This window comes from Crotalus tigris, unplaced genomic scaffold, assembly GCF_016545835.1.
Source record: "Crotalus tigris isolate CLP2741 ecotype Arizona unplaced genomic scaffold, ASM1654583v1 scf7180000017674.1595824, whole genome shotgun sequence".
NCBI lineage: Eukaryota > Metazoa > Chordata > Lepidosauria > Squamata > Viperidae > Crotalus > Crotalus tigris.
The window spans coordinates 1,225,390-1,252,491 of NW_024096559.1; the positions used below are offsets into that span (position 1 = coordinate 1,225,390).

The following is a 27,102-nucleotide window of genomic DNA, read 5'->3' on the forward strand; positions in this document are numbered from 1 at the left end:
CTGACACGGTGTCACTATTTTGGATGGGCGAGGCTCCCTTATTACTCCTACATGCCTCAGAGACGTAAAAAAGGAGGAACTCCGACAAAACGACCTCACTCCTGGCGGGAGGGGGAAAGGAAGGGAAGGAATTTCTCTTTAATTGGCTGAGTCACATTCGTGACAACACAGCTTTTGTTTTGTCCCTTTTGAATTTCCGTCCTTCCCCTTTACGCAGCGAGGAAAGAGCGTCCTTGCACGCTGAACGGCCACGCGACGTCTTCGCTGATTGGATTCTCTCCCACGAGGCCTCTGCTGATTGGTCGAGGCGCGGGGATGCTTTGTTCCACAGCGAGCCTTGAGAGGTGGACGAGGGAGAAGAAATGAGAACGGTTTGGGTTGCTATAGCGGCGGCGAAGAGGCCGAGGAGGTGAGGAACCGGAAACCGCCGAAGGAAGCGAACCCGGAGAGCAAAGCATTGTGGGTAATGCTTCTTCTCTCTCTCTCCCCCCCCCCTTTTCGAGAGGGGAGTTTGTACCGTTTCCCGAAAGGATGGGAAGGCGCTTAACGTGTGAACACTACGGCTCCCAAGTAATCGAGGTTACGGAGCAGGAAGTTATGAACAACTTCCCGTAGCCTCACTTTTCGCGGTGGGTTATGGGCAGGGAGAGTCAGCTTATGAATTCGGCTGACATAATAGGCCAGTGTTTCCCAAACTTGACAATTTTAAGGCATGAGGACTTCAACTCCCAGAATTCCACAGCCAGCGTTGCTGGCTGTGGAATTCTGGGAGTTGAAGTCCTCATGCCTTAAAATTGTCAAGTTTGGGAAACACTGTAATAGGCTATGGAGGCCAGTCTGTGAGGTGCTCCTAATACCCCTGTCCCAATCCGAAGGGGAAATGGCGTTGGGCTCTACCTCTCAGCAACTTCTACTCGCCTTTCCTAGAGGTCGCCAAAACGTTTTAAGTCTTCAGATCTGGTTCAACTACAACTCTTAGCGGCTCGAGCCAGCAGAGCAATGATGAGTTCAGCAGATATAAAGAGCCTCAGCCTTTCAGCTTTATGGCGGGTGATCATTTGGAAGGGAATAGTCAGCTATCTGTCATAACATACAGCTGACACAGTGTCGTTCTTTGCGCACCTAATGAAAGGAGGGCTATTCCTTTGGGTCTGTTACCTCCCCGTCTTTCTGTCTTTCCTGGAAATAAATAACATAAATAAATAAAAAATGGTGAAAATGTGATGTTTGTAGGTGCTAATTACAAGAAGATATGTTATTTATTAGATTTGTGTGCTCCCCATCCTGGCTAGAACTGACTTGTGGAGACTTACAAGCATTAAAAAACAGTAAACATTAAAATGATAAAACAATAATGACATTTACAATTGAGAGGTGAGGAAGAAGGGAGCGCGAAGTACAAGAGGAGAGGGGGGATCTTCTCTTAATCCGATAGCCACCTCCAAGTGGTGCATCCCCATTGGGGCCCAGGTAAATTAGCAGAGCCAGGTCTTCAGGCTCTTTTGGAAAGCCAGAAGGGAGGGTATGGATTACATCTTCAGGAGGGGGGGGTACATCGTTCCACTGCACTATGGCAGAAAAGCACTATGCCCTAGTTATAGCTCCTGAATATTCTTCAAAGATAGCTCTATGTAGAGCGCATTGCAATAGTCCAGGCATGAGAAGATCAGAACCTGAATGACAGCCTTTTTTAGTGTGGTTTTTCTCAAAAATACTGGGGGAAGATGTGTCAAGACTGCAATTCCCCAATTCCAGTTATCATAACAATTTATAACTTTGCCATGAATTTGGGAATTTTGATTCTGTGTCAGAGCTGAAGATAGATTAGCATAGAACACTTCCTTAAGGAAGGACTTGGTTCTGCTTAATTGTGAGACATGCATGTTTAATTAGACGTAAATCTCATAGAGTACAACTTAGAGGTACAGACTTGGTGGCTGTACAGCACAACTTTATTTTTGTTTCCAGCATATCTTCAGTTTCTTCAGTGGCAATTAATGCACACTTAATACATGTAGGCACACATTTTAGTATTGGAGAAATTTTATTATGATTTTTTTCCCCTAGGCTTTACCTCTGATTTAGTTTCTAGTTGAAAGACAACATATTTGGTCCAATTTTGCTTCATAATGTAGTGCTAGGACAAACCAGAGTTTAGGACAGCATTTGTGAAATGTTTGATAGCTGAATATATACTTTTTTCCAAGTTACACACCTAAAAGTTGAGGCTTGGATCATAATTTATTATTGAGAGAGCCACTTTGCTGTGGTGATTAAGATATTGGCTTAGAAACAAGACTTTCTAGTCCCATCTTGGGCATGAAAGCCAGTTGGGTGACTTAGGGCCGGTCACTCTCCACCCAACCTACCTCATAGCGTTGTTTTTGTGGGGGGGAAAGGAAGAAATATTAGGTATATTTGACACCTTGAGTTATTTATAAAGTAATGTGAGAAAAATCTAATAAATAATGGACATCATTCTATGTAATGCCTTTATGTTTTTGATATGACAATGCCTCTTGCCTGGAAACAACACCATTACAATAATTGAAATCCAGCTACAGCAGACATCCTTCTCGGGATGCTATAATTTTGTAGAGGGAAATTGAATTATTCATACCAGCTACAGTTTTTTAATTCCATTTTTTTAATGAGTAGTGCATAGTTTTGAGAGTAAACCTTCCTGAATTCAGCAATAAATATATGCTGAGTATATATTTATTTATGTAATTGTTCAGTTAAAAAGTGTTTATGTAATTATGCAGAAAATAATTGTACAGCAATATACAGTATAACCATAGAAAGTATGAGAATACACAAGACAAGGAAAAAAACCAATGCTTGCTTCTGGAATTGTTTCCAACCCGTCAATAATAGCTTGGACATAGGTCACATGACCAAGAGGGGGGCTTAGAATGGAGTAGCCGGCAACATTCTAGTGCACTGTCCCAACTGTCTCCACCATAAGGCTACATTGGGGAAAAAATAGGCCTTTTTGTTGTCCACAGCCACTAATCCATATTTGAGCAGTCTTTCTTTTGCTGGCTTCTCTCTTCCCTTCCTCTCCTCCACGCATTCTGTTTAGTTTAGGGAGAACTAGCTTGCCTTTGGAAAAATCAGCCTTTTTACATAACTTCTTTCCAGTATTCTGTTGGGTTAAAATTGCATGTTAATCATAATTTATTCCTTTATCGGGCATTATTGTATATAGTCCTTTGCCTCGCTTTCTCTCTAGATTGTGACCTCTGAGTGTAACATTTGAACATGAGCAATTTTCTCTGATTAAAAATGGAATGTAGATATTCTCGACTTGCTTTTCTAAAGACTTCTATTGACAGTTAGGAGAACCAGATTGCTTGATGCACGTTCATAACTCAGTTGATTTTATCTTACACTTTGATTCACATTTAGGACTAAAAGAAGAGCTTATTGTACTCATTAAATAAATATTTCTACCATATTATATACTACATAGGAAATTAAGGATTGTAATTTTTTTCTCCACTATACAGATAAACACCCACCATGAATTTTGAAGGTCTTGATCCAGCCCTTGCAGAGTACGTTCCTTCCCTACATCCTGCCCTAGATCCCCACCTCAACCCTAGCCTGTTACAGAATATGGAGCTAGATCCAGAAGGAGTCCCTCTGGAAGGCATCACTGTGCCTGACTCAGTGCATATCATGGAGGGCATGTATTCCGAACTCCACACCGTTGTTTCAGAAGTGGGTGTACCTGTTTCTTTCTCCCACTTTGATCTACATGAAGAAATGCTCTGGGTTGGAAACCATGGTGTAAGTAGGTTTTTTGTTTACGTGCCAGATTGATTAAAATTGATTATATGTTTGTATTAGACCAGGAGTAGGCAACCTTGGCTCTTTTATGACTCGTGGACTTCAACTCCCAGAATTCCTGAGTCAGGAATTCTGGGAGTTGAAGTCCACGAGTCATAAAAGAGCCAAGGTTGCCTACCCCTGTATTAGACCATACGCTGAGGAAGACTTCAAACTAACTTGGTGGCCTTGATGGGTGATTTTAGGGAAAGTATAGGATACGAGCTTTGAAAATGAAACAGATGAATGGTTTGTAACTTAGTTATTTTGTGATCTCACTATATTTGACCAAACAGTAACACGTATGTTAGCCAAAGGAAAAACAAACTAAGGTCGGTTGACTTAGCAGAGAGTATTACATATTTGAGCAGGTGAAAGAAACAGAAGATTTCATGAGAATAAAAATAAACTGGCCCTTTGAGAAGACTGTGAATTGAGCACGTTTTGGGTTTGTTTTTTAAGTCTCTCTCGCTGTAGTATCTGCACGTTGAAACAAGGTTGATTGACGTGCCTCTCTCTGTTTTAGGGTCATGCCACTTCTTTCTTCGGTCCAGCCCTGGAACGATATTCCTCCTTCCAGGTACACAGCAATGATGACATTCGACAGATCCAGAGCCTGGAAAATGGTGTGCTCTTCCTGACCAAAAACAACCTAAAATACATGTCCAGAGGTGGGCTCATAATCTTTGATTACCTGTAAGTACCTTCTATTTATGGGAGTTCTTGGATCACTGCAAAAGCTATTTATTGTTTCTTTTAGCCTTTCGTTTATATTCAGCAAGGGGTTTTAACTTGTTTCCTACAAAATCTTAAATGTAATTCTTAGCACCCTCCAAGACCTCTTGCTGAATTGCATTTTCAGCATGACAGAATTTAAGTGAAATCTAATTTAAACGGATGTGTACACTTCGTAAATTGTGGGAACGGAACATTCCCACAAACTGCAAGAACATTTAGTTTCTCTCTGAACTACGCTAAACTTAGTCTTGGAAGAGGGTAGTTTGGCAGTTCTTGGAAAGTGAATGGTGCACACCAGAAATGGTCTGAGATTTTGTAAATGTATTTATCATATATTTATTATTACAACGTATGTACTGTTCTATTTACAGAGACTCTGAGCAGCTTGTAGTATTACTGTATAAGATTAAAAACAAAAGTGATTATATAATCACTTTCAAAGAATTCGTGGATATTTAACAATGTACTCAGCTATTTCTTAAGATTGTCTGCTACTATAAAAATTAATTTAAAGAAGAAAGTAGAAAAGGTAGAATAGGATACAACATAATCAGGCTATTTTGGGTATGGCTTTAAAAACGATAGGCTACAAAAATGATGCTAACAAAGATGTTATAAGGACTTGCAAATGAAACAGGTTGATGTTTTAATAGCTAGAAGAGACACGCAAATAATAAATCTAAAGAGTGTCTTGAATGTGTGGAATTCAACTTAGAAAAGTGACTTGGACAAGTTTTTTAGAGAATGAAAAGGAATCAGCTTTAGGGACATTACTTAAAAGGAATGAATATCAAGATTTTTAAAAGCAAGACAAAGAATTATAAAGTTGGTTTATTCAATCAAGGTGAAATATTTTTTTCTTTAAGTAGCTTTTAATGGTTTTTTCCTTGATGAAGCTTTAACAATCTGTGTGTAGATAAGATATGGGAAAAAGAATTTTTGTTTCATGTTTAGAGAAAATGATAAAAAAGGCAAGTGCTTAACTTGTGACAGAATTTCTGAGAGAAGATAAAGAGAAGATGATAAAAAATTAATTTGTGGGATATTATTTGAAGGGATTAAATATCAAGATTTTCAATACATCATTATTTCTGGTAGTTCTTAATGGAATTTTTGTTGACTAAAATTGAATGATGAGACTTTAAAGATTTGTTTACAGATATAAGATAAGGAAAGAAGATATTTTTTGGCTATATTTTTAGAGAAAGTGATAAATTATTGTGTAAAGAAAAGGGAAAAAATACAAAAATTGATTTATTTGTGTAAGGTTTATACACACACACACACACACACACATATAAATTCAACTCTTAATGCAGTTTTGCTGATTAAAATTGAATGATGAGTATTATTTCTGATAAATGAAATATAGAATGAAGATAGTTTTGGTTGAAAAATTGTTATATTTTTCTTAACATTAATTTTTACAAGTGTTTTTAAAGTTCAATAAAAAATTATTAAACATAGATATTTAGGCACTCAATCATGATGTTGGTCTTCCTTGAAACTGCATGTCCTTAGGTTAAGACACATTCTGGAATTCTCCACACAATGTTTGTCCTAGTCACAATCCTCTTTTTGTTCAGAACTCATCCATTTTATGGAGTTCAGTCTATAGTACACCATTTTAAACATATTATTAAAATAGTAAAATATAGTAAAGGTCTACATTGAATTATGATAATGAAGTGAAACAGGAATTAAGTAATTTCCATGATGAAATTAACCAATCATCGCAAAACATAAATGATCCATATTTATTTATTTATATTTCATATTTCTTAACTATCCTCTGTATACTCTGGGCGGTGTAGATATGGTAAGTATAAATGTCTTTGTGAAATCACTTCATTTGTTTAGCTTATCATTGAATCTGGATTGTATAATAGCATAATATGGAGTCTTTTTAAAGAGAGAGATTTTTCAAATGTAAAGAACAACTTTATATCAGGAAGTTGCCTTTCTTTCCAGTTAGATATGATTATCCTCTTTGGTAAACCCCAAATTGGATAAAGCCAAAACGTTTTTATAAGACAACAGATTCCATATTTTAGGAATCATGTGGTTTATCACACGAAGGTTGAGTGGGGATTTTGCAGAATAAGGTTGTTCATTGCTGACTGATGGGAAACACAGAATCCCAGAAGCATGATGCGGCTTTTTCATTTTATATTTCTGATGCATTACCTAGCAGATTATTGCCTGTTTGAAAAAACCTCCACAGAAACTGTAGAAGAAAGTTTAGATTTCACAGCCGGTCTTTTCTCAGGAAAAATAAGGGACAGTGTCAATATCTGTGATGATGACCACGGGTGGTTGTTTTTTGGGGGGGTGATATAACATTGTCTGTATTTACTTAAAAAGGTATAAGAAAACCATGTGTGAATGGAAGGTATCAATCAGATCTGGCCTCAACTGTTCCCTTTTTCTCCTGAAGAATGGATGAAAGTGAGGACATGCACAGCCTTTTACTGACTGATCCTGGCACTTTGCTTGTTGGAGGCCTAACCAGCCATGTGATTGAAATAGACCTCAACACAGTGCAGGAAACTCAGAAGGTACAGCCTGGCTGAGAACACACTTGCTGTTTTACTATGGAACTGATCTTAATAACCTCAGACTGCTGCACAGGGTGGATGGGTTAAATGCAGACATCTGGTGAAAGCAAGACTAATTTCTACCGAAATATCAATTTGTCTCAGTCCTATAAACAAACTGTGAGTCTAAAGCAGAAGAGATACCACCTAGCTCAGTGGTTCTCAACCTGTGGGTGGGGACCCCATTTGGGGTCGAACGACATTTCACGGGGGTCGCCAAACAACGCAGTCCGCCATTTTTTTCCCCCTTTTCCTTAGCTATGCTGCTCCCTTTTATTCTGTTGGCTTTTGAAAGCCAATAGAATAGACTCTCTTGAACAGAGTCTAATTCTATTGGCTTTCAAAAGCCAATAGGAATTGTCCAGGCTGTCTCTGCCCTGCTGAGCCCACCAAAAGTCCCATTCTGCAAACGGTGCTGCACCGGTTGAGTAGTCCTTGACTTGCGACCGGTTGAGTAGTCCTCGACTTACGACCGGTTGGGGATCGCGGCATTAAAAAGGTTAAGAACCACTGGCCTAGCTCATGTTAGAGAGATAATTAATTGAGAGATATTGTTCCCTCCCTGTAATGATTTTTTCAGACAGCACAGGTAGTCCTCAACTTCCAACAGTTTGTTTAGTGACTGTTCAAAGTTACAGCGGCACTGAAAAAAGTAATCTGACAGTTTTTCACAGTTGCAACCTTTGCAGCCTCACCATGGCCAGGTGATCAAAATTGGCAACTGACTCGTATCTATGACCGTTGCTGTGTCCCAAGGTCATGGGATCACCTTTTGCTACCTTCTGACAAGCAATGTAATAGGGAAGCCAGATTCACTTAACAACTGGGTTACTAAGTAATCAACTGCAGTGACTGACTTAACAACTGTGGCAAGAAATGTTGTAAAATGGTACAAAACTCACTTAACAAATGTCTCACTTAACAACAGAAATTTTGGGCTCAATTGTGGTTGTAAGTCGAGGATTACCTATTACTATTTTTTATTATGGCCAATATGAAATGATACACGCTCTCTCTCTCCCTCAAAGAAGTACCTTTGAAATAAAAATTATGTTCTTCTCAATGGAATTTTGGATATGTTAAATTAAGGTACATATTTCAAAACAAACATGTCTGTGTTACAAATGTTAAGAATAAGATCATAATACAAAATCATAATACAAATATGAATAGAAGAAAAAAGGGGTCACCCTGGTAATGTAGCAACACAGTTTTCCTGGCAACTGGTGGAAGTTTTGGTTAAAAAGGAACATCAGCTTAAATTTTCCCTGTCCAGGTTTTTTTTTTAACTCCAGCTTTTATCTGTATCTATATCCATTTTAGTACTCGGTGGAAATTCCTGGAGTTACAATTATGAGACAGTCAAATCGTTTCTTCTTTTGTGGTCACACATCAGGAAAGGTAATATTAACCTCCTTATTTCAACCTCTTGGCTTCTGAGAGCTATAAGCCGCTCTCATATAATATATCTCAGGCTTTTCCATTAGGTTTCCCTGCGTGATCTCCGCACTTTTGCTGTAGAACATGAGTTTGATGCCTACTCAGGCAGTTTGTCTGATTTTGACGTCCATGGCAATCTGTTGGTGACATGTGGCTTCTCCAGTCGAATGAACGGCCTAGCTTGTGATCGTTTCCTCAAGGTGTACGACTTACGCATGTTGCGAGCCATTACACCTCTGCAGGTCCATATCGATCCTTTGTTTCTGAAGTTTATTCCTACCTACACATCCCGCTTGGCCATCATCTCTCAGACAGGCAAGTAGCCTGCTGAATTGTCCTCTGATCTGAAACTTTGATCTTTATTGGGTTGGAATTTTAGAATGCAATTTCATCAAACTCTAACCCTAGGAAATAAATGAAGTCATGTGGGGAATGTTATGTTAATGATCTAGCGAGAATTCATTTCTTCTTTTGCTTTCTGTTCTAGGTCAATGTCAGTTCTGTGAACCTACTGGATTAGCCAATCCTGCTGACATATTTCACGTTAACACAGTGGGACAACTAATAATGAGCTTTGATGTGTCATCCAGCAAACAAGCTATGGTTTTTGGAGACTCAGAAGGCTGTGTCCACTTATGGGCTGATTCACCTGAGATCACCTTCAATGCCTACTCCCGGGAAACTGACTTTGCCTTACCTTGTATTGTGGACACCTTGCCCCACCTTGACTGGAACCAAGATCTCATGCCCTTGTCACTTATACCTGTACCTCTGACCACGGAGTCGTTGCTGTCTGATTGGCCTGCAGCCAATTCTATCCCTGCACCCAGGTACTTCTTCAACCTAGAAGTGGTAAGAAGGGGATAGAAGTTGTGTGAAAGTAACATCATTTGAGTTGGGGAATTTGGTGGTATCATCGTCACTATTAAAGAGATTTTAAAAATGATTGAACGATTGCCTATTTTGCAGACGAGCTCCACCTGTTGATCCAGATATCCTTCGGACCATGAAGAAAGTTGGCTTCATTGGCTATGCTCCAAACCCCAGGACCAAGCTCCGGAATCAGGTAGCCAATTTGAGACCTGCCCATTTTATGTGAGGGGGCTGTAAGAAGTATTAAGGACTGCCTTAGCAGAGCATGCTGTTTGTAGTTAGGAGGGGAATCCTACAAATACTATTGAATTAATGCTCTCAGATCTCCATGCTGTGGGCCAGAGTGGCTCAGGTTGCTGAGAATTAGGAATCAGAGTTGGCTGGAGTGTAAAGATCTTTATCTCGGCTTGAGTCTGGAGTTAACATTAACTGCAAAAGGTGTGGCATTGATGTGTGATTTAGAACCAGATGGAAGGAAAAAGAACCAGCCATATAGATTTGGGAGTTGAAGGTTTTGTTACTTTTAACGATATCTCATTTTGTGTATCTGCTTTGTTTTGGTGTTGCAAAATGTAAAACAGGAAAAGATAAATGGGCAAACTGAAAATGAGTATGTTCCTGTTTACTACAGATTCCCTACCGATTAAAGGAGCTTGACCACGAATTTGATAATTTCAGTCAAGTCCCTGAATCCCCCATTGGAAGAGAAGAGGAGCCGCGGATTTACATGGTGGCAAAGAAATACAGGAAGGTGCGTTTTTAAGTGCTTATCAGAATCTTTCTCCGTTTTCTTTAGAGAAAGTTTGAATATACTCAAGGGGGCAAAGATAGAAAAAAAAATACCCGTCTTTTACACTATACCTTATAAGTTTCAATCCCATCTGGGAACAAATTCTTCTCAGCCTCCTCAGTTAGATTATCACTAATTTTGAGCTGGGGAGTAAGAAAAGCCAATGTTGAAATTGAGATTACTTAGGTATTGTCACAAGTATAACTATGATCTGAGAATCTTCCCGAATTAGGCTCTGAAGAATCAAGCATCTGCACTCTAGGGAAGTTTATAAGAAAGAGAAATTGTGGTGTGGAAGGCCTCTGACTTACAGTATGCTGATTTGCTAAATTACCATACGTGCACCGTCCTTGTGGATTTGTATGATTGTCACACCAGAATGTTTTTTGGCTCGTCTTATTTAGGTCACGATAAAATATTCCAAGCTGGGCCTGGAAGATTTTGACTTCAAACATTACAACAAGACTCTTTTCGGTGGTCTTGAACCCCACATTCCAAATGCTTACTGCAATTGCATGATACAGGTAAACACAGTGTTGTTTCTTTCTTTCTCTCTTTTTTTGTGACATGCCTATGCAACATTCCCCTTCCTCCTATATAATTCTACGTTGTTTATCAATCATATCTTTATAGGTTCTTTATTTCTTAGAGCCCGTGCGCTGTTTGGTCCAGAATCATTTATGCCAGAAGGAGTTCTGCCTCAGCTGCGAGCTGGGCTTTTTATTCCATATGCTGGATTTGTCCAGGGGAGACCCTTGTCAGGTAAAGATAAACAGATCTTCATGTTCATCAGATCTTTATGAGATAGTGGAAGGACAAACAGAACCTTTGGGACTTTGGTCAAAGGTTATTTAGAAGAGAACACAAGCAACTTCTTTTCAAATGGCATGAAGCGCAGGGGGTTGTATAAGCTTTCTGGACAAAGATGATTAATGGCCAAAAACCAGGTTTACCAAGTTTGGGACAAACTGTTCATTGGTTGGTTTACACTTATTGATAGTTGAATATGATGGGACACCACTAGGAAGAGTCAATTGCGTAGAGGCATAGTGTGTTACAGCAATCCCAGGTGGGAGCTTTCTATCTGGGCATGGCAATGCTTTGAGATATGTCAAGCAGCAGAGTTACAGGGCAAAATAGGGATTTAGGATTTCTGTAATACAAACAATGCTAAATGTTAAATTTGTCAAAATGTGAGTTTCAGGTATGGCAGTTGGTTAGAAGAATTATACATCATTGCTAGGAGACATCTACACTTGATTTTCAATATTGGATTGTTGATATGTTTTTCCCCTTATTTGCATTTTCCTTTGTTCTGACTTTGCCAGTATTTGCATTTGCCTCTTCGTTTATCTTCAAGCAATACGATAAAATTTGGGGCTTGTGCTGTTCATAATTTCAGATGTCTTTCTTTCTTTAATCTGATCAGTTTTGTAGTTGACCACTTAACCCTGTTCTGTGTGCTGTTGCACTTGTTAATTAATTTAGCATCATAAAATTTACAAGTCTTAAAACTGTATACATACATGCTCTTCATGCTTTGTTGTCTTTTGGGCTAAGTATGTTTCTGCAAAGCAGAAAAGGAATAAGAAACAGTAATTCCAAAACAGTAAAAACGTGAAGTAAGAAAACTAAACATAGCTAAACCTGGTTTATACTGTACCATGCATTGTAGCTCTCCAGACTTTTCTTTCCTTGCAAACCACTGTTGCTTCTTATCGCATCCATATACTGCTTCATATACTGCCCTTTTTTCTCGAAAGTTTTATGAAGAGAAGACGATAGAGAAAGATATCTTTCACGATAGAGTTGATGCTCTCTCCAGTGATCATTTTCTCAGTCTTCCTCTTCTCTGCTCATTCATTCTTTCCTCATAGACGTCCTTCCGCTGCCCTCCTTTCTTCATATACATCCTTCAGAAGAGTGGTGAAGACCTGGATCTTTACCTAAGCATTTGGCTAGGGAGAGTGAGACACCTTGCTTCCTTCTATTGGGCTGTCGTGTATAAACCATTATTTTTCTTTTATTGGTTTTATTGTAACTTGTTTGCTTGTTGTGAGTCACCCAGAATTGTTGGAAATTGGACCGAATGTAAATAAATTATATAGGTGATATGTGAAATTACAACGATTACTTTTTTAGTTGGTGTGGGTGTTTATATGCATCACATTCTTCCCAAGAACCTAGGATGTTAAAATGTATATGTGGTGGATCCAAGCGGTGTGGTACTTTGTACTTGGCAGATGGAAATTTTGTCCAATGCATCTGATATTTGTTAGTATGGCAACCAATGTGCTGATAAGCCCTGGGCTGATGGCCAATTTATGTCACAGTCTTTCAAATTTGACTGTCGGATTTCGATACTTTGTGATCTTATCTAATTTTTTTGTCTTCTGTTGTCTTGCACTATTGCCGTATCAGTTATTCACGCTTTCTTCTTTTCAACCACAGTTAAATCTGGTGTCTTTATTAGTCAAGGCTTTTTCTGTATTCGGAAACCCTGCAGTATTTTAACTTGCTCATTTTCAACTTTTTTTTTTTTTTGTCTATACGTTCCCACCAGTTTTTCATTACTGGCTCATAATAATTTTTACAGATGTTCCAATGAATCATTTTGGCAACTGTGTTATGTTGTTGTTTATAATCACTTTCTGTCATCTCTTTGCATGAATCGAGCATAAAGTCTACTGTTTCTTCCACTTTGCATAATCTGTTCTTTGAATCATTTGACACTTTTTCAATTCTGGCCTTGATTGTACTAGTTTGAACTGCTTGTTTTTTGCAGAGCCAAATTCAAGACTTCAGTAATGTTCCGGTTGGAAGCTATTGCCAGGTTTTATCTTTATCCCCTTTCCCCTCACTCTTTTGTGGGAATTGCCTTTGTAATGTTTTTCTTGCCAGAATTCTGTTCACTTTTTCAATCATATGTTTTTGATATTCATGTTTTGTTTTCAGTAAGTTCCAATTTTTAACTTGCATCAATGCTTGTTCTTGGTTATCTTTTATATAATCAACCAACACATGCTTTTCTTCTTTGTTTGACTTCAAATAAACCTCTGCCTCCATTGCTGCGGGGCAAGTATAACCTATCAGTATCGCTTCAGGGATGCCATGAGTCATGAGTTTTCTTGTTGTTCAGTCTGAGCCAGGCATGTCAAACTGCCAGCCTGCGGGCTGGATGCGTCACGCTGAAACCACGCCCACCCCATTGCTGTCATTGGGGAAAAAGTCACGATAACTCGGGCGACGTCACGTGACGTCACAAGTTTGACATGCCTGGTCTAAGCTGTCCAATTCAGCTTGTGTCTAGTTTCAGCAGGGTATCGTACAATAGGTATGGCAATAGGTATCGATGCTGTTCCCACTGTTTAATTTCACCTTTGGTTAGCTTGGATTTCATGTCCTTTCCACATGATTCCTAATGTAGGGAGTGTCAGGCCAAGCATGCTTACAAGAGAGTGTAGAGCAGGGGTCCTCAACCTTGGCAACTTTAAGACTTGTGGACTTCAACTCCCAGAATTCCTCAGCCAGCAAAGCTGGCTGAGGAATTCTGGGAGTTGAAGTCCACAAGTCTTAAAGTTGCCACGTTTGAGGACCCCTGGTGCGGAGGGTTCTTGAGTGTAGTCTTTCAAGAGCTGACATGGCTTAAGATTGCTTATTGTTTTGATACATGATTTTCTCTCCCCTTTCTCTCAGGGGAGTAACTTTCTCCGTGCCTTCCGCACCATCCCAGAAGCAGCTGCTTTGGGATTGATCTTGGCTGACTCAGATGAAGCCACAGGGAAGATGAACTTAGGTCGGTTGATTCAAAGTTGGAACAGATTCATTCTGACCCAGCTCCACCAGGAGACCCAAGAGCAGGAAGGCCCTCAGGCTTACCGAGGCATTGGCAGCAGGTAATACACCTTCTGCGTGGGACAGCTGTGACAACGATGTACTTGCCCCATGTCTGGTCTTCGTCTGCGTTTTGTACTCCAGAAAAAGAAAAAAAGTCTTAAGGGTCAGTGTTATATTTAATAATCATTCCTTTGAAAGTACAGTCAACCGAGAAAGATGAGTCGTACAGTATACTGATTATAGAATATATCAGTGATGGCGAACCTTTTAGAGCCCGAGTGCCCAAACTGCAACCCAAAACCCACTTCTTTACCGCCGGGGGCCAGGTGGGCGTGGTGCACTGGGTGGTCATGGCTGTGGTCATGACAGACTGGGTGGGTGTGGCCAAGGTGGGCGTGGTCACCTCAATGTTGCTGGTGGGAAGGGATATCTCTGGGGGCCGGGCAGGGTTAGGGGAGATCCAGGGGGGTCTCTGGCAAGTGGGGCGGTGGGCAGGAGGCTCATCCTGCAGGGTGAGGCAGGGTAAGGGTGCCATTGCTGCGGGGCAAAGAGAGGCAGGGGCCAGGGCAGCTGCTGCCTGACAGCATTGGCTCCCATGCACAGAGGCCAGCGAGCGCATGGGGGCCGACAGTGTCCGTCAGTAGCCACAGCGTGCCAGCCCCTCAACCGGCACATTCTGGGGCTCTGCAGCCCACCGCCAGCAGTTCAGAGAAGCCGTCTCTGAGCTGGACAGCCAGCCAACAGCTGAGGAGGCAATGCAGTGGGTTGTGCCCAGGAAAAGGAGAGCATGTGAGGCCAGGAGGGTGGGATGGGGGGGAGGGAAACCAGCCATGCTGGGATGCATCCAGCCACGTGGGAGCTCGGTGAGTTAGCGGGCGGTTGGTTGAAGAGGGACGGTTGCCATCTCCAGGACATGGTGCGCGTGCCCACAGAGAGGGCTCTGAGTGCTGCCTCTGGCACGCGTGCCATAGGTTTGACACCACTGGAATATATTCTGCATCTGTTTCTTAAAACTTTCAGTTCTCTAACCACATCTCTAAATTAGGCTGTTGCCGTGTTTCTCAACCTGAGCGCCCTGTCTGCCCTGGCTTTGTGCCCCTGAATATCATCTCGTGACATTCTCTACTGATCTAGTTGTGTTTCTTCTAGCAACTTTGGATCTTCCGGGGACTCAGTCATTGGGCAGCTTTTCAGCTGTGAAGTGGAGAATTGCAGTATGTGCCGCTGTGGCAAAGAGACCGTCCGAGTCTCTTCTACTCTCCTCTTTACTCTCTCTTATCCTGAAAACAATGGTATGGAGTTTCAGAAATAATATAATGATAAATGGTGCTGAATGGAACTGGGTTTGTCTTTTCTCAAAACATGGCACAGCAAACGCGAAGCGCTCGAGGTTTTTTCCAACTTATCTTTTTTCTGACTCATCGTGCCTAAACCCCTATTTTTTAGAGAAAAGTTGGATTAAAAGTTTTTAAATGATAATAAAAAATATTCCACCTAGAGCATCAAAGGCAGTTGTTAAAAAAGTTAAAGGCTATTCTGTCAGGCACAAGAAATCAGGAAGCAAGGCGGTTCAAATGAATACAAGTTTATTGTGTGCTACCGCTCTCTACAAGAATCTGAACTATTAATTGTCAAAGTAAATTACAATAGATTGGAATCAATGGAATTCAAACTGGGTTGGGCGTAGATCTCTTTTGAGCACAAGGGGATTTGAGATTGATGACATGCTTGACCCCTTCCCTTAGGCCAGTGATGGCAAACCTTTTAGAGACTGAGTGCCCAAACTGCAACCCAAAACCCACTTATGTATCACCAGGTGCTGGGTGGGTGTGGCCAATTGGCTGGGTATGGTCCATTGGGTAGGCATGGTTGCAGTGGTAACGGCAGACTGGGTGGGACTAAAAAGTTCAATCAATCAATTCCAACTTTGCGAGATCTTTTTTTTTTTTCGCGAGAAGTTGAAATTGATTGATTGAACCTTTTTTTTTTTTTTTGCAGACGGCGGAGGCCTAAAGCAAAAAGGTTTTATAAAACCCAGCTGAAGGCCTAGGACTGGGGCGACGGCCCGCGTGCCCACAGAGAGGGCTCTGCATGCCACCTATGGCACGTGTGCCATAGGTTCACCACCACGGCCTTAGGCTAAGCTTGGTCATCTGCTATATTCATTCATTTCAATAACCAAGCTTTATAAACCTTAATATCTCAAACCGTATCTTAGATATTTAGTTGTTGGAATCCATTTGGTTGATCCTAATTTAAATTCTGGTTAACCAAAAGGGGACCTTCTGTTATTTAATTTCTGTGGCAGTTTCTCTCATGTGCTTTTCCATTTTTACCTTATTATTCAAACCAACCCTGTTGCATTTTATAATGATACTTTTCATTTTACCCTGAAAAAAATAGAAATGTGCTGAAGGAAACATACTAAGTTCACAAGATGATTGAAACAAGAATTTTGGTTTCTCAATCACAGGTTTCTAAAGCATAATACAATAGCTTGATTGAGTGAACAATTAATTAGATAAAATATATTTAGCTTGCATGAGTAATCAAGACTAGTTTGTTTGCCCTAATTTAAATAATTTCTACCATCCTCATGCATCAAACAGATCCAAGAACTAGCCAGATTGATTAAAAATACTGTGTTTTCCCCAAAATATATTATTTTTTTGCCTCCAAAATAGGCAGTAGGTCTTATTTTCTGGGGATGTCTTATTTTTTTCCTCACATCTGCCTCACCTCCCAGCCGTGGCACCAATAGCCCCGTCGGGCAAGAGCCCGTGTGGCTGCCAGCCCACTTCTGCTGCCATCGTGAGGCAAGGCAGGTGGTGGAGTGGAGCTGCCCCAAGTGCTCCATGGGTGCCCAAACACTTTTCGCCCAGAAGGAGACCGCAAGCTTCGTCTACTTGCAAATGGGACCCTTAGAAATGAAGTAATTCACTCCGTCTCCAAGTGCCCCATTTGCAAGCAAACAAAGCTTCCAGTCTCCGTCATTCCTCTGTCTGGGCAAAAAGTGTGGGTGCCCATGGGGTGCTTGGAAACGGAGCGCTCCATTTACAAATGCCCCATAGGGGCCCAAACACTTTTTGCCCGGGCAGAGAAATGACGGAGACTGGAAGCTTCTTCTTGTAAATGGGGTGCTAGGGAACAGGGCTAATCGCTCCGTTCCCAAGTGCACCATTCACAAGCAGACATTTCCAGTCTCCCTCTGGGCAAAAAGTGTGTGGCGCGTCTGGATCGCCTGCCTCCCTGCCTCTGCCTCCGCACTTGGACTTACCAGCGCTGCGCCAAGGGACCGACAGGCTGCGGCTGCTGCCGGACACCATTGGTCCCCATGCGCTTGCCACTGCTTGTGCTGGCCACGTCCACCCCTCCAGGCTTATTTTTTGGGTAGGGCTTATATTAGGCCCACCCCAAAAAATCAGGCTGGGGCTTATTTTGGGGGCAGATCTTATTTTTGGGGAAACACGGTAACATAAGCCACTCTTTCACAGAAACTTTAAAACACAGGATGCAAAAAAAAGAGGTTTTTAAGAAGAATAGGAAAGCAAATCTTAAAAGACTATGTTTTAATGTGATATGCGTACATTAAACAGTCATCTCAATAACACTGAAGCAATTAATTAACCATGGGTTGCTTCTATTTCCACAGGTTGCTTATATTTAAAAAAAAAGGATTTGACAAAATTCAGTTTTCAAACTGCTCTCTTTCTTCCTAGAGCAGGGCTTTTCAACCAGTGGTATGAATACCACCTGTGGTACATTGGCACCTGGCAGGCAGTACGCAACCATCCTAGAAAAGTGATAGCGGGGGAGGGGAATGAGCTGAACAGGTGACAGCACCACATAAGCCTGAGTGAGAGACGGCTGGAGCTGCAGGGCTGTCAGGGCTCAGAGGAAGTGCCAGGATCAGTGCTGCTTTCCAGCCGATCGGCGCTTCTTTGGGGCTGTCAGGGCTCAGACGAAGCACCAGGATCAGTGCCAGGCTCCAGCTGGAGCTTGGCGCTGATCCTGGCACTTCTGCTCAGCCCAGAAGAAGCACCAATCAACTGGAAAGCAGCACTGATCCTGGCGCTTCTGCTGAGCCCAGAAGAAGCGCCGATCAGCTGGAATGTTGCAGCATCTCCAGGCTCTTGTGATTTACATTCAGATGCTTGGCAACTGATTCATATTTATGATGTCACAGTGCCCCAGGGTCATGCGAAGTGACCAAAACCTGCTGCAACCACCCAGCAGATGGGGGGGGGAATAAAAACCAAACAACCCCCACCCCCCCACTGCCAATCCTCAACAGAAATGCTCACAACAATGAAAACCTCGGACAGGAGGAAGAGCATGGGTGGGCAGGCAGGTGTCTTGCTCGGCTGTGCCTTGGGGGGCACTTTTTTCAGTGCCATTGTAACTTTGAACAGTCACTAAGCGAACTGTTGTAAGTCGAGGACTACCTGTACTTTATCACTTTTTTCCTTTTTTTTTTGTCATCAAGTTTTTGACACCTTGCAAGGCGACTGGTGGTACTCAGATAGTGCCATATCCTAAAAATGGTACAATGGGTGAAAAGGTTGAAAAGCCCTGTCCTAGAGCACTCCTAGGCCTCGTGCAGGAATAGATGTTAATTGTCTGTATGCTTGATCCTTGTCAAGTGGGCCTAAAACAGTTTGTTACTTGTCTGGATGGTGCTCATAGTGACCAAATTCAAGATTCCTGAGAAGAGAGTTGTTGGAATTGGGCTTCTCAACTGGTCCAGGCAACTGTTTCTTGATGCCACCTGCTTTTCCATTTTCTTCCCCGTGCATCTCAGACTCATGATGTTTGATGCACTATTCTAATCTTTGCAGCAATGCAAATACCTTCTTTTTGTGCCTCCATCTTTCCCAGATAAAACAATGGATTATGAATTTGCCCAGATATTAAAAAGAAGCATTTGTCTGGAACAGAACACTCAGGCCTGGTGTGAGAACTGCGAGAAGTACCAACCCACAGTAAGTGAGGAGAGAAACGTTGCATAGACCGAGGCAATAAGAGGTTTGCAGCACTGATACATAGAAAACTTGGCATACTATCTGGGATTGCTTTGAGAATAGAAATTGTACATTTGATTGACAGCTGACCAGGCCAAAGTAGTATTCAAGTACCTATGGCAAGGTCAATGGTAAATTGATTTTCAAGATAAAATATTAAGTAGATAATTTGAAGAAGAAAAGTATTTTCCCCTCTCCCTTAATTTCAGCTCCTGCTATCAGTTTTTCTATGAAGCAACAACTGCTAAAAGATCAAAATAGGGATCTTTAGTCTGATGAGAACATGCCCATAACTAGACATTACCAAATAAAGTTACATTGACAGTATCAAAGAATAAATCTGTGCCACTGTGTCAGTATTACACATCATCATCTCTCTCTCTCTTTGCCATTCCAGGTCCAGACACGCAACATCCGCTGTCTGCCAGATGTGTTAGTCATTAACTGTGAAGTCAACAGCTACAAGGAAGCAGAATTTTGGAAGATGCAAGCTGAGGTAGGGAGATGCACACATACGTTGTTTTCTATTGCCATTCTTTTCTTTATGTGCAATCCCCTCCCTTAGGCAGCATCAGACAATGCATTGTCAAGCAGTTCCCCATCTCTGCTTCAGGCCTATTCAAGATCCTCCCTCCATTTTTAAGGCCTCTGTTTTTACAGGTAGGACCTCTGTTAAGATAACCAAAAATAAGGAAGTCAGCTTCAGCTGTTCAGTTGTCAAGATGTGTCCGGGGAAATTGACCATAGGATTTCTTAACCTGTATATATATATATATATGGACTCCACACAAATGGTATAACCTCCTTAAAGAGCCAGTGTCTTGGGGCATAAACCAGAAGTGCCATAGGCAAATAGAAATAAAATGTGTTCCCCATACCACATGTTGAGAAGCAGATGGAGAACATATATATACATAAATATATCTGGCTGGCCTCCTATCTTGATCTATTGACATCGACCCGAGTCGATGGTAAATAAAAATATTTCAAGGTATGTGTATTTAGATTTCTGTGCTTCAGGTTCATCCTTTCTTTGACAGTATGCTTTTAAGAAGAAAATGATGAAGAAGGGTTGCCTGGAATTCCCCAAAAGTAGAGAAATAGCAGTTGGAGCATGGTAAGTACCATTTCTATCCAGGGAATCCCTACTTTTCTTAAAGGTTTGTCCTGACCCTACCATTCCTTAATGATAAGTCTTGTTTTTGAATACATGACCACTTCTGCCACGTTCTTAATTATACCAAGATACAGAACTAAAGGACAAAGAAAGACCCCGAAGCAGTAAAATCGCAATCATAACTGCAGGTGGAAAAGTGCAGCAATACACAAAGAATATGGCATTGGCCCATTATAATTACAAATGATGAGATAATTAATACCTTTTCTTGCTGAACTAATCAGCCGTATTTCTTTGGCTTGTAGCACTGGGTGCTTGAGCAAAGGAAAAAAGTCAGTCCGGTGCTCAACCCTGTTCACTGATATAACTCCTTCCACCTCTGTGATAAGGATTGGCATTTGCTTTGTTTTCAGGAATGAGTTAGGCATGGCTGAAGGGGGACACTCCTACACCTCCATTGAAGAGCTAAAGAACATCTGGATTCCTTACTCCATCAAGATGAAGCTGTCCAAGAACAAGGAATTGGAGGTTTACAACTGGGATGAAAGCAGTGAAGTAAAGTATTTCTCGTTTACAAGAAAATACTTCCTTAAAATACTTCCCTTACACCTGACTTAAATGTGAAATGTTTTCTCGGTATCCTAGTTCTTGTGAGTGCTCCCAAGGTGATGGTGTTGCATAGGACCATTGCTCACTTTTAAGAGAGAATCAGCTATACTTAAATCATCCCACAAAGAATTTAAGTAGCTAATTTTCAAAAGCCTCAGCGGGTGAGAACAAGTTTTCACTTCTTCATTGCTTATCTAAGCTGCAAACATCATAAGGTGTCGAGAAAGTACTCAGCAGGAAAAACCAAGTTCAGATGATTTGTTTTTTATTCCACCATAAAGATGCTAAGGCAGCTTGCAAATAAAAGCTGGTAAAGCTTCTTCCCAGATGGTAATTGGGGCTATTTAGAGCAGTGGTTCTCAACCTGTGGGTCGGGACCCCATTTGGGGTCGAACGACCATTTCACGGGGGTCGCCAAACAACGCAGTCCGCCATTTTTTCCCCCTTTCCCTTAGCTGTGCTACTCCCTTTTATTCTATTGGCTTTTGAAAGCCAATAGAATAGACTCTCTTGAATAGAGTCTAATTCTATTGGCTTTCAAAAGCCAATAGGAATTGTCCAGGCTGTCTCTGCCCTGCTGAGCCCGCCAAAAGTCCCATTCTGCAAACGGTGCTGCACCAGTTGAGTAGTCCTCGACTTACGACCGGTTGAGTAGTCCTCGACTTACGACCGGTTCGGGGTCGCGGCATTAAAAAGGTTGAGAACCATTGATTTAGACCAATGTGGGAAAAATGGCAATTTAGAATAGAATAGAATAACAGAGTTGGAAGGGACCTTGCAGGTGATCTAGTCCAACTCCTCGCCCAAGCAGGAGACCCTACACCATTTCTGACAGATGGCAGTCCAGTCTCTTCTTGAAAGCCTACAGTGTTGAAGTTCCCACAACTTCTGAAGGCAAACTGTTCCATTGGTTGATTGTTCTCACTGTCAGAAATTTTATCCTTATTTCCAAGTTGAATCTCTCCTTGATCAGTTTCCATCCGTTATTCCGTTGTCTGGCCTTCAGGTGCTTTGGAAAATAGGTTGACCCCCCCCCTCCTCTTTGTGACAGCCCCTCAAATATTGGAAGACTGCTATTATGTCTCCCCTGGTCCTTCTCTTCACTAGACTAGCCATGCCCAGTTCCTGTAACTGTTCTTCATATGTTTTAGCCTCCAGTCCTCTAATCATCTTTGTGCACTCTTCTCTTGAGTCTCAACATCATTTTTTTATAGTGCGGAGACCAAACTGGATGCAACATTCTAGGTGTGGTCTTGCTAAGGCTTCATAGAGTGGTATTAGTGCCTCACATGATCTTGACTGAATTTAGCCAAAAGGCAGTGATTGGATTATCTAGTCTGCATCCAGTTTTGGTCACCGTGATATAGAAAAGATGTTGACGCTCTAGAAAGAGTGCAGAGAAGAACAACAATGATGATTAGGCGGCTAGAGGCTAAAACATACAAAGAACGTTCACTAGCCTAGTGAAAAGAAGGACTGGTGGTGATATGATAGCAGTGTTTCAATATTTGAGAGGCTGCTACAAAGAAGATTGCGGGTCAAGCTATTCCCCAAAGCACCTGAAGACAGAACTAGAAGCAACGGATGGAAACTAATCAAGGAGAGAAGCAACCTAGAACTAAGGAGGAATTTCCTGACAGTGAGAACAATTAACCAGTGGAATTGTTTCCCTCCAGACGTTGTGGGTGCTCCGACACTGGAGGTTTTTAAGAAGAGATTGGACAGCCACTTGTCAGAAATGGTATATAGGGTCTCCTGCCTGAGCAGAGGGTTGGACTAGAAGACCTCTAAAATCCCTTCCAATTCTGCTATTCCGTTATCTACACCTGCCTATCTGTCTCTTACATTATTAGGGTGGGGATAGGCAGACTTCAGGATTGATGCATCTTTTCTTCCATCTATCCCAGAGCAAGATGGGGAACAACGGCTCAAGAAGCTTTCAAATATATCAAACTAAAGACAGGATACTTTTGAATGTAGCTGCCACCCAGGGATTTGATTTCAGCTTGAAAATATACACAGTAATTCATATTTGATTTTTCCCTGAAACAGTCTTCCTAAAACAACACAGTTTTATGGAGAAATACCATTCGTTGCAATAGTTTACCAATCTGTTGTAAATCATCATAAATATTACCAGTAGTTCCTATGAGCCATCATGGTGCCGTGGTTAGTTAGAATGCAGTATTGCATTCTGCTGACGGCCAGCAGTTTGATCCTGACGGGACTCAAGCTTGACTCAGCCTCCCATCCTTCTGAGGTTAGTAAAATGAGGACCCAGATTGTTGGGCGCCATAGGCTGACTCTGTAAACCGCTTAGAGAGGGCTGCAAAGCCCTGTGAAGCGGTATATAAGTCTTAAGTGCTATTGCTACTTCCTTCCAGTCTGTTCCTGTCGCACTGTACAATCCATTCCAGGTCTGTGTGCTGAAAAGTCACTCCCACTGACTGCCATGGGACTTAATCCCAGGAAAACGCGGAGAGACTGCAGCCAGCTCTCTATTCTCCTAACCTAAATTAAAGACAATCATTATACATTCAGTACACAATTATTTGAATATTCATAGCAGTGGGAATGAAAAGATGCAAAGTTCATTTTGGCCTGATCCTCGGCAAGAGGTATCAGAAACAAAGGTTGCGTGGACAAACAAGCTGGCCCTCATCTGCCTGCTAACAGTTGAGATATAGCACAGCAGTAGCCCTGGTGGGGAAGGGAAGGCAGGATAAGTCCAGATAAAGGAAAACGTGACGCAGAAGCATGCTGGGGAACCACCAGCAGCCAAACTTCTCATATGTACAGGCAGTCCTCGATTTTGTGACCACAGTTGAGCCTCAAATTTATGTTGCTAAGTGTTGTTGTTTTGTCCCATTGTACAATCTTTCTTGCCACCGTTGTTCAGTGAATCATTGCAGTTGTTACATTAGTCGTATCATTGTTAAGTGAATCTGGCTTCCCCCTTGACTTTGCTCGTCAGAAGGCCACAAGGGATGATCACATGACCCCGGGGACACCCTGCCACCGTCATAAATATGGACCAGTTGCCAAGCATCTGAATTCTGATCCCGTGACCCTGGGGATGCTGCAATGGTCGTAAGTGTGAAAAATGGTCGTAAGTCACTTTTTTTCAGTGCCGTTGTAACTTTGAATGGTCACTAAACAAATTGTTGTAAGTCAGACTACCTGTTTATATTTATCTGCATTCATCTACTGTGAATCAGTTCTCAGAGAACAAATAGTTTGTCAGTTCATAGAAACAGGAGAGAAAAACAGGGATGATAAGTGAACAAATCAAGACAAGTTTGGCTTCAAGTTTTGTTCTGCTACACCACGGGTCTTCAAACGTGGCTCTTTTTATGATTTGTGGACTTCAACTCCCAGAATTCCTCAGCCAGCGGGCCAAGTTTGAAGACCCGTGTGCTACACTGATATAGGATATAGGATTCTGGAAAGGCTAGCATATTGGAGGTGAACTATCCAGGGAGTTGGCTTCAGGAGTACTAAAAATAGTGCGCTTTTCCTCTTTGTTTGGGGAAAATGCACCAATGCATTAAAACCATGTACAACCGTGTTAGAGCCACACGGAAAATTAGCCCACTTCTGGAACGGTCTTTCTCGTTGCAGTTGGGCATGTTGGAAGATCAAGAATCTACATATGTCTATGACCTCATGGCAACAGTTGTACATATTCTGGATTCCCGGACGGGGGGCAGCCTTGTGGGGCATATCAAAGTTGGAGAGACCTACCATCAAAGGAAGGAGGTAAGTCTTTTAATGAAAAGCAGAGCTTCTTGATCTTTCTAACTGACTGTAACTGTCAGTTCCTATTAAAAGGATTAAATTGCACCTAATTGTAGGATATGATTGCATCTGATTGTAGATGTTCACTGATTGAACATCTTTGTATTTAACGCATAACTTTCTTTTCTTAAGGGTGTCACACACCAGCAGTGGTATCTTTTTAATGACTTTCTCATTGAGCCTGTGGATAAGGTGAGGATATTATGATGATTTATCTTCTGTGCTCTTGCTTTTCTACACATAACAGAAATAGAAATGAATATTTATACCAAGTTATTGACTTTCCAAGCTTTTTAAAACTAGATAGCTTGGATGTTATAGAGTGTTTTGACATAAAATGAAGATCAGAACCGAATAGATTTGAAAGAGCATATCCTTAGAAGTAGCCTTACATAAATTGGAGTGCTTCAAGGCATATTTCCGTATTAATGAGAATTGATATTTGTTTTAAAGCTTCTGTAAATCTCTTGTTTTATTGGAAGCCTAGCTGAGGCATTATATTCTATGTTACATTTTTTCCTGCAAACGATATTAAGTTGTTTATTTAAAAACGGTACATGAAATGTCTTTTTTAGTCAAGTGGACATAAAACAACTTGTTTTACTTGGAGACATATAATGTACTACAGAAGAGATGTGATGTATTTATGAGGCATATTTTGTTATGTATATGCCCTGTGCCAGGAAATATGCATCAAGATGCTGTGCTGTGCCCCCTCCTTTCCCCTCCCCCCGAGAAATTTGAAATCTCGTCTTGAGGATCTTAGATTTTACAACCTAGCCAGGGTTGCCCTGAACTGTTGCCCTGGATAAACAAATGTGGGTATTGATTTGTCCAAGTATAACTTGTATCCATGCTGAAACTTCCTTAACATTCTGCATTCGAGTCTAAAGAAATTGAGTCAGCACAGAGAGGCAAAATTATAAGTCAACATTTCTTATTTTGGACTAATTTTCCCCACTCTTTTTTCATTTTAATTAAAAACAGCTCCAGCAGCTTCCAGAACTCATTTCTGATCTGTCTGTTCTCCCACTGCTGTCTATCTGATTTTTTCCTGTCTGCTTTTGGATTTACAGTGCGAGGCTGTACAATTTGACATGAGTTGGAAAGTGCCTGCTATTCTTTATTATGTGCGGAGGAACCTCCACTCCAAGTACAATTTACACAGTGAGTGTATGTGGATGTAGAAGTGCACTTACAAAGGTAGCAAGAATTTAAGAGTTGCTGTTTCTTAAAACCTGAGAACCAGGTTCAGCCGTGATGATAGTCTTTAATGTCTTATAACCCAGGTATCCAATAATATTAGGGCAGGATTATAATGTTCCTCTGTATATGTATGTATATAAGAAGGACGACTGCTGGGATTCCTAATGACATAGATGTGGTCCCTAATGGAGCCTGCCCATCATGGTCATAAATAGTGGTGTTTGTAAAACAGGCCACTTACACGACCGAGACAATTTTGTGACTTGTTTGCAATGGTTATAAAGCAAATCTATTGTTCCCTATGGGCCAGTTTTCTGAAAACCAGAAGTAAATGCCAGTTTTTGGCAAAAAATGTCGTGTTACGCAGTCACATGACTATGGGATGCCTCAAACAGCCTTAAATGTGGGGCAGCTACCGAGAGCGCGAAATGCGGCCTTTTGATTATGGGGGGAATGGCTGTCACAACTTTGGAACTAAGTCATAAGTACACCCAGGGAGGCCCCTCGTAACTTTGATCAATCACTAAGCAACCAGTCACAAGTTGAGGACTATGTGTCCTGAAATCTTTGTTCAGAAGCTCCAGCAACTAGCACCCGTACACAGGTACCTATATAGAGAGAGATGTTATTGAGCAAGTAGCTTTGAAGTCCGAATAGTGTGTGATTCAATTGTACGTCATTCCAGCCATCAGCCGGGTTCATAGATCCCAGGAAGCTACAATGTTTGGTGAGAATATTGAGTCCAAGTAATATGTTTAGAAAACCACCTGTTTTAAACACTGATTAGGTGAAATTAGGTATAGGAAAGAAGCTATGTTCATCCAGAACATAACTAGGATTTAATTTAAGTTTGTTTCTCTGGGCCCTCTCATTCTCCTGCCTGAAGAAAATTGCTTCCCACATAACTCAATAATAATAATAATAATAATAATAATAATAATAATAATAATAATACCCCAAATGGATAATTCACTTGACATGACACTCATTTTGAAAAGCCAGAGGTTATATTCATGCTAATCAGCCATAGGGCTTAGTTAGCACTTAACAATTGTCGATAAGAAAGACAAAAAAGTCTGGATAGTGGACGTGGCAGTGCCTGGAGACAGCAGAATAGACGAGAAAGAACTGGAGAAGATAACAAAATACAAAGACCTACAAATAGAAATAGAAAGACTGTGGCAAAAGCAAGCAAGGGTAGTACCAATAGTCATAGGCTCCTTGGGTGCAATCCCAAAACAA

At 41.3% G+C, this 27,102-nt stretch overlaps 1 protein-coding gene across 4 annotated transcripts in view; it reads left to right on the plus strand.

Moving 5' to 3' along the window:
* Positions 1–241: 241 nt before the first annotated feature.
* Positions 242–27,102, plus strand: part of PAN2 (poly(A) specific ribonuclease subunit PAN2) — a 36,455-nt gene continuing 9,594 nt past the window's right edge. The window contains exons 1-20 of one of the 4 annotated variants that reach the window (XM_039337366.1): positions 242–409; positions 3,513–3,795; positions 4,361–4,530; positions 7,010–7,130; positions 8,493–8,570; positions 8,657–8,924; positions 9,097–9,439; positions 9,579–9,675; positions 10,114–10,233; positions 10,677–10,796; positions 10,906–11,034; positions 13,969–14,168; positions 15,259–15,401; positions 18,988–19,091; positions 19,528–19,626; positions 20,171–20,247; positions 20,661–20,802; positions 24,478–24,615; positions 24,787–24,846; positions 25,731–25,821. In XM_039337366.1, the coding sequence (XP_039193300.1) occupies positions 3,526–3,795; positions 4,361–4,530; positions 7,010–7,130; positions 8,493–8,570; positions 8,657–8,924; positions 9,097–9,439; positions 9,579–9,675; positions 10,114–10,233; positions 10,677–10,796; positions 10,906–11,034; positions 13,969–14,168; positions 15,259–15,401; positions 18,988–19,091; positions 19,528–19,626; positions 20,171–20,247; positions 20,661–20,802; positions 24,478–24,615; positions 24,787–24,846; positions 25,731–25,821 (2,770 nt within the window). In that variant the 5' untranslated portion in view covers positions 242–409; positions 3,513–3,525. Of the gene's footprint in view, positions 464–3,512; positions 3,796–4,360; positions 4,531–7,009; positions 7,131–8,492; positions 8,571–8,656; positions 8,925–9,096; positions 9,440–9,578; positions 9,676–10,113; positions 10,234–10,676; positions 10,797–10,905; positions 11,035–13,968; positions 14,169–15,258; positions 15,402–18,987; positions 19,092–19,527; positions 19,627–20,170; positions 20,248–20,660; positions 20,803–24,477; positions 24,616–24,786; positions 24,847–25,730; positions 25,822–27,102 lie in introns of all 4 variants that reach the window. The other 3 variants (XM_039337364.1, XM_039337365.1, XM_039337367.1) reach the window with 3 other exon arrangements.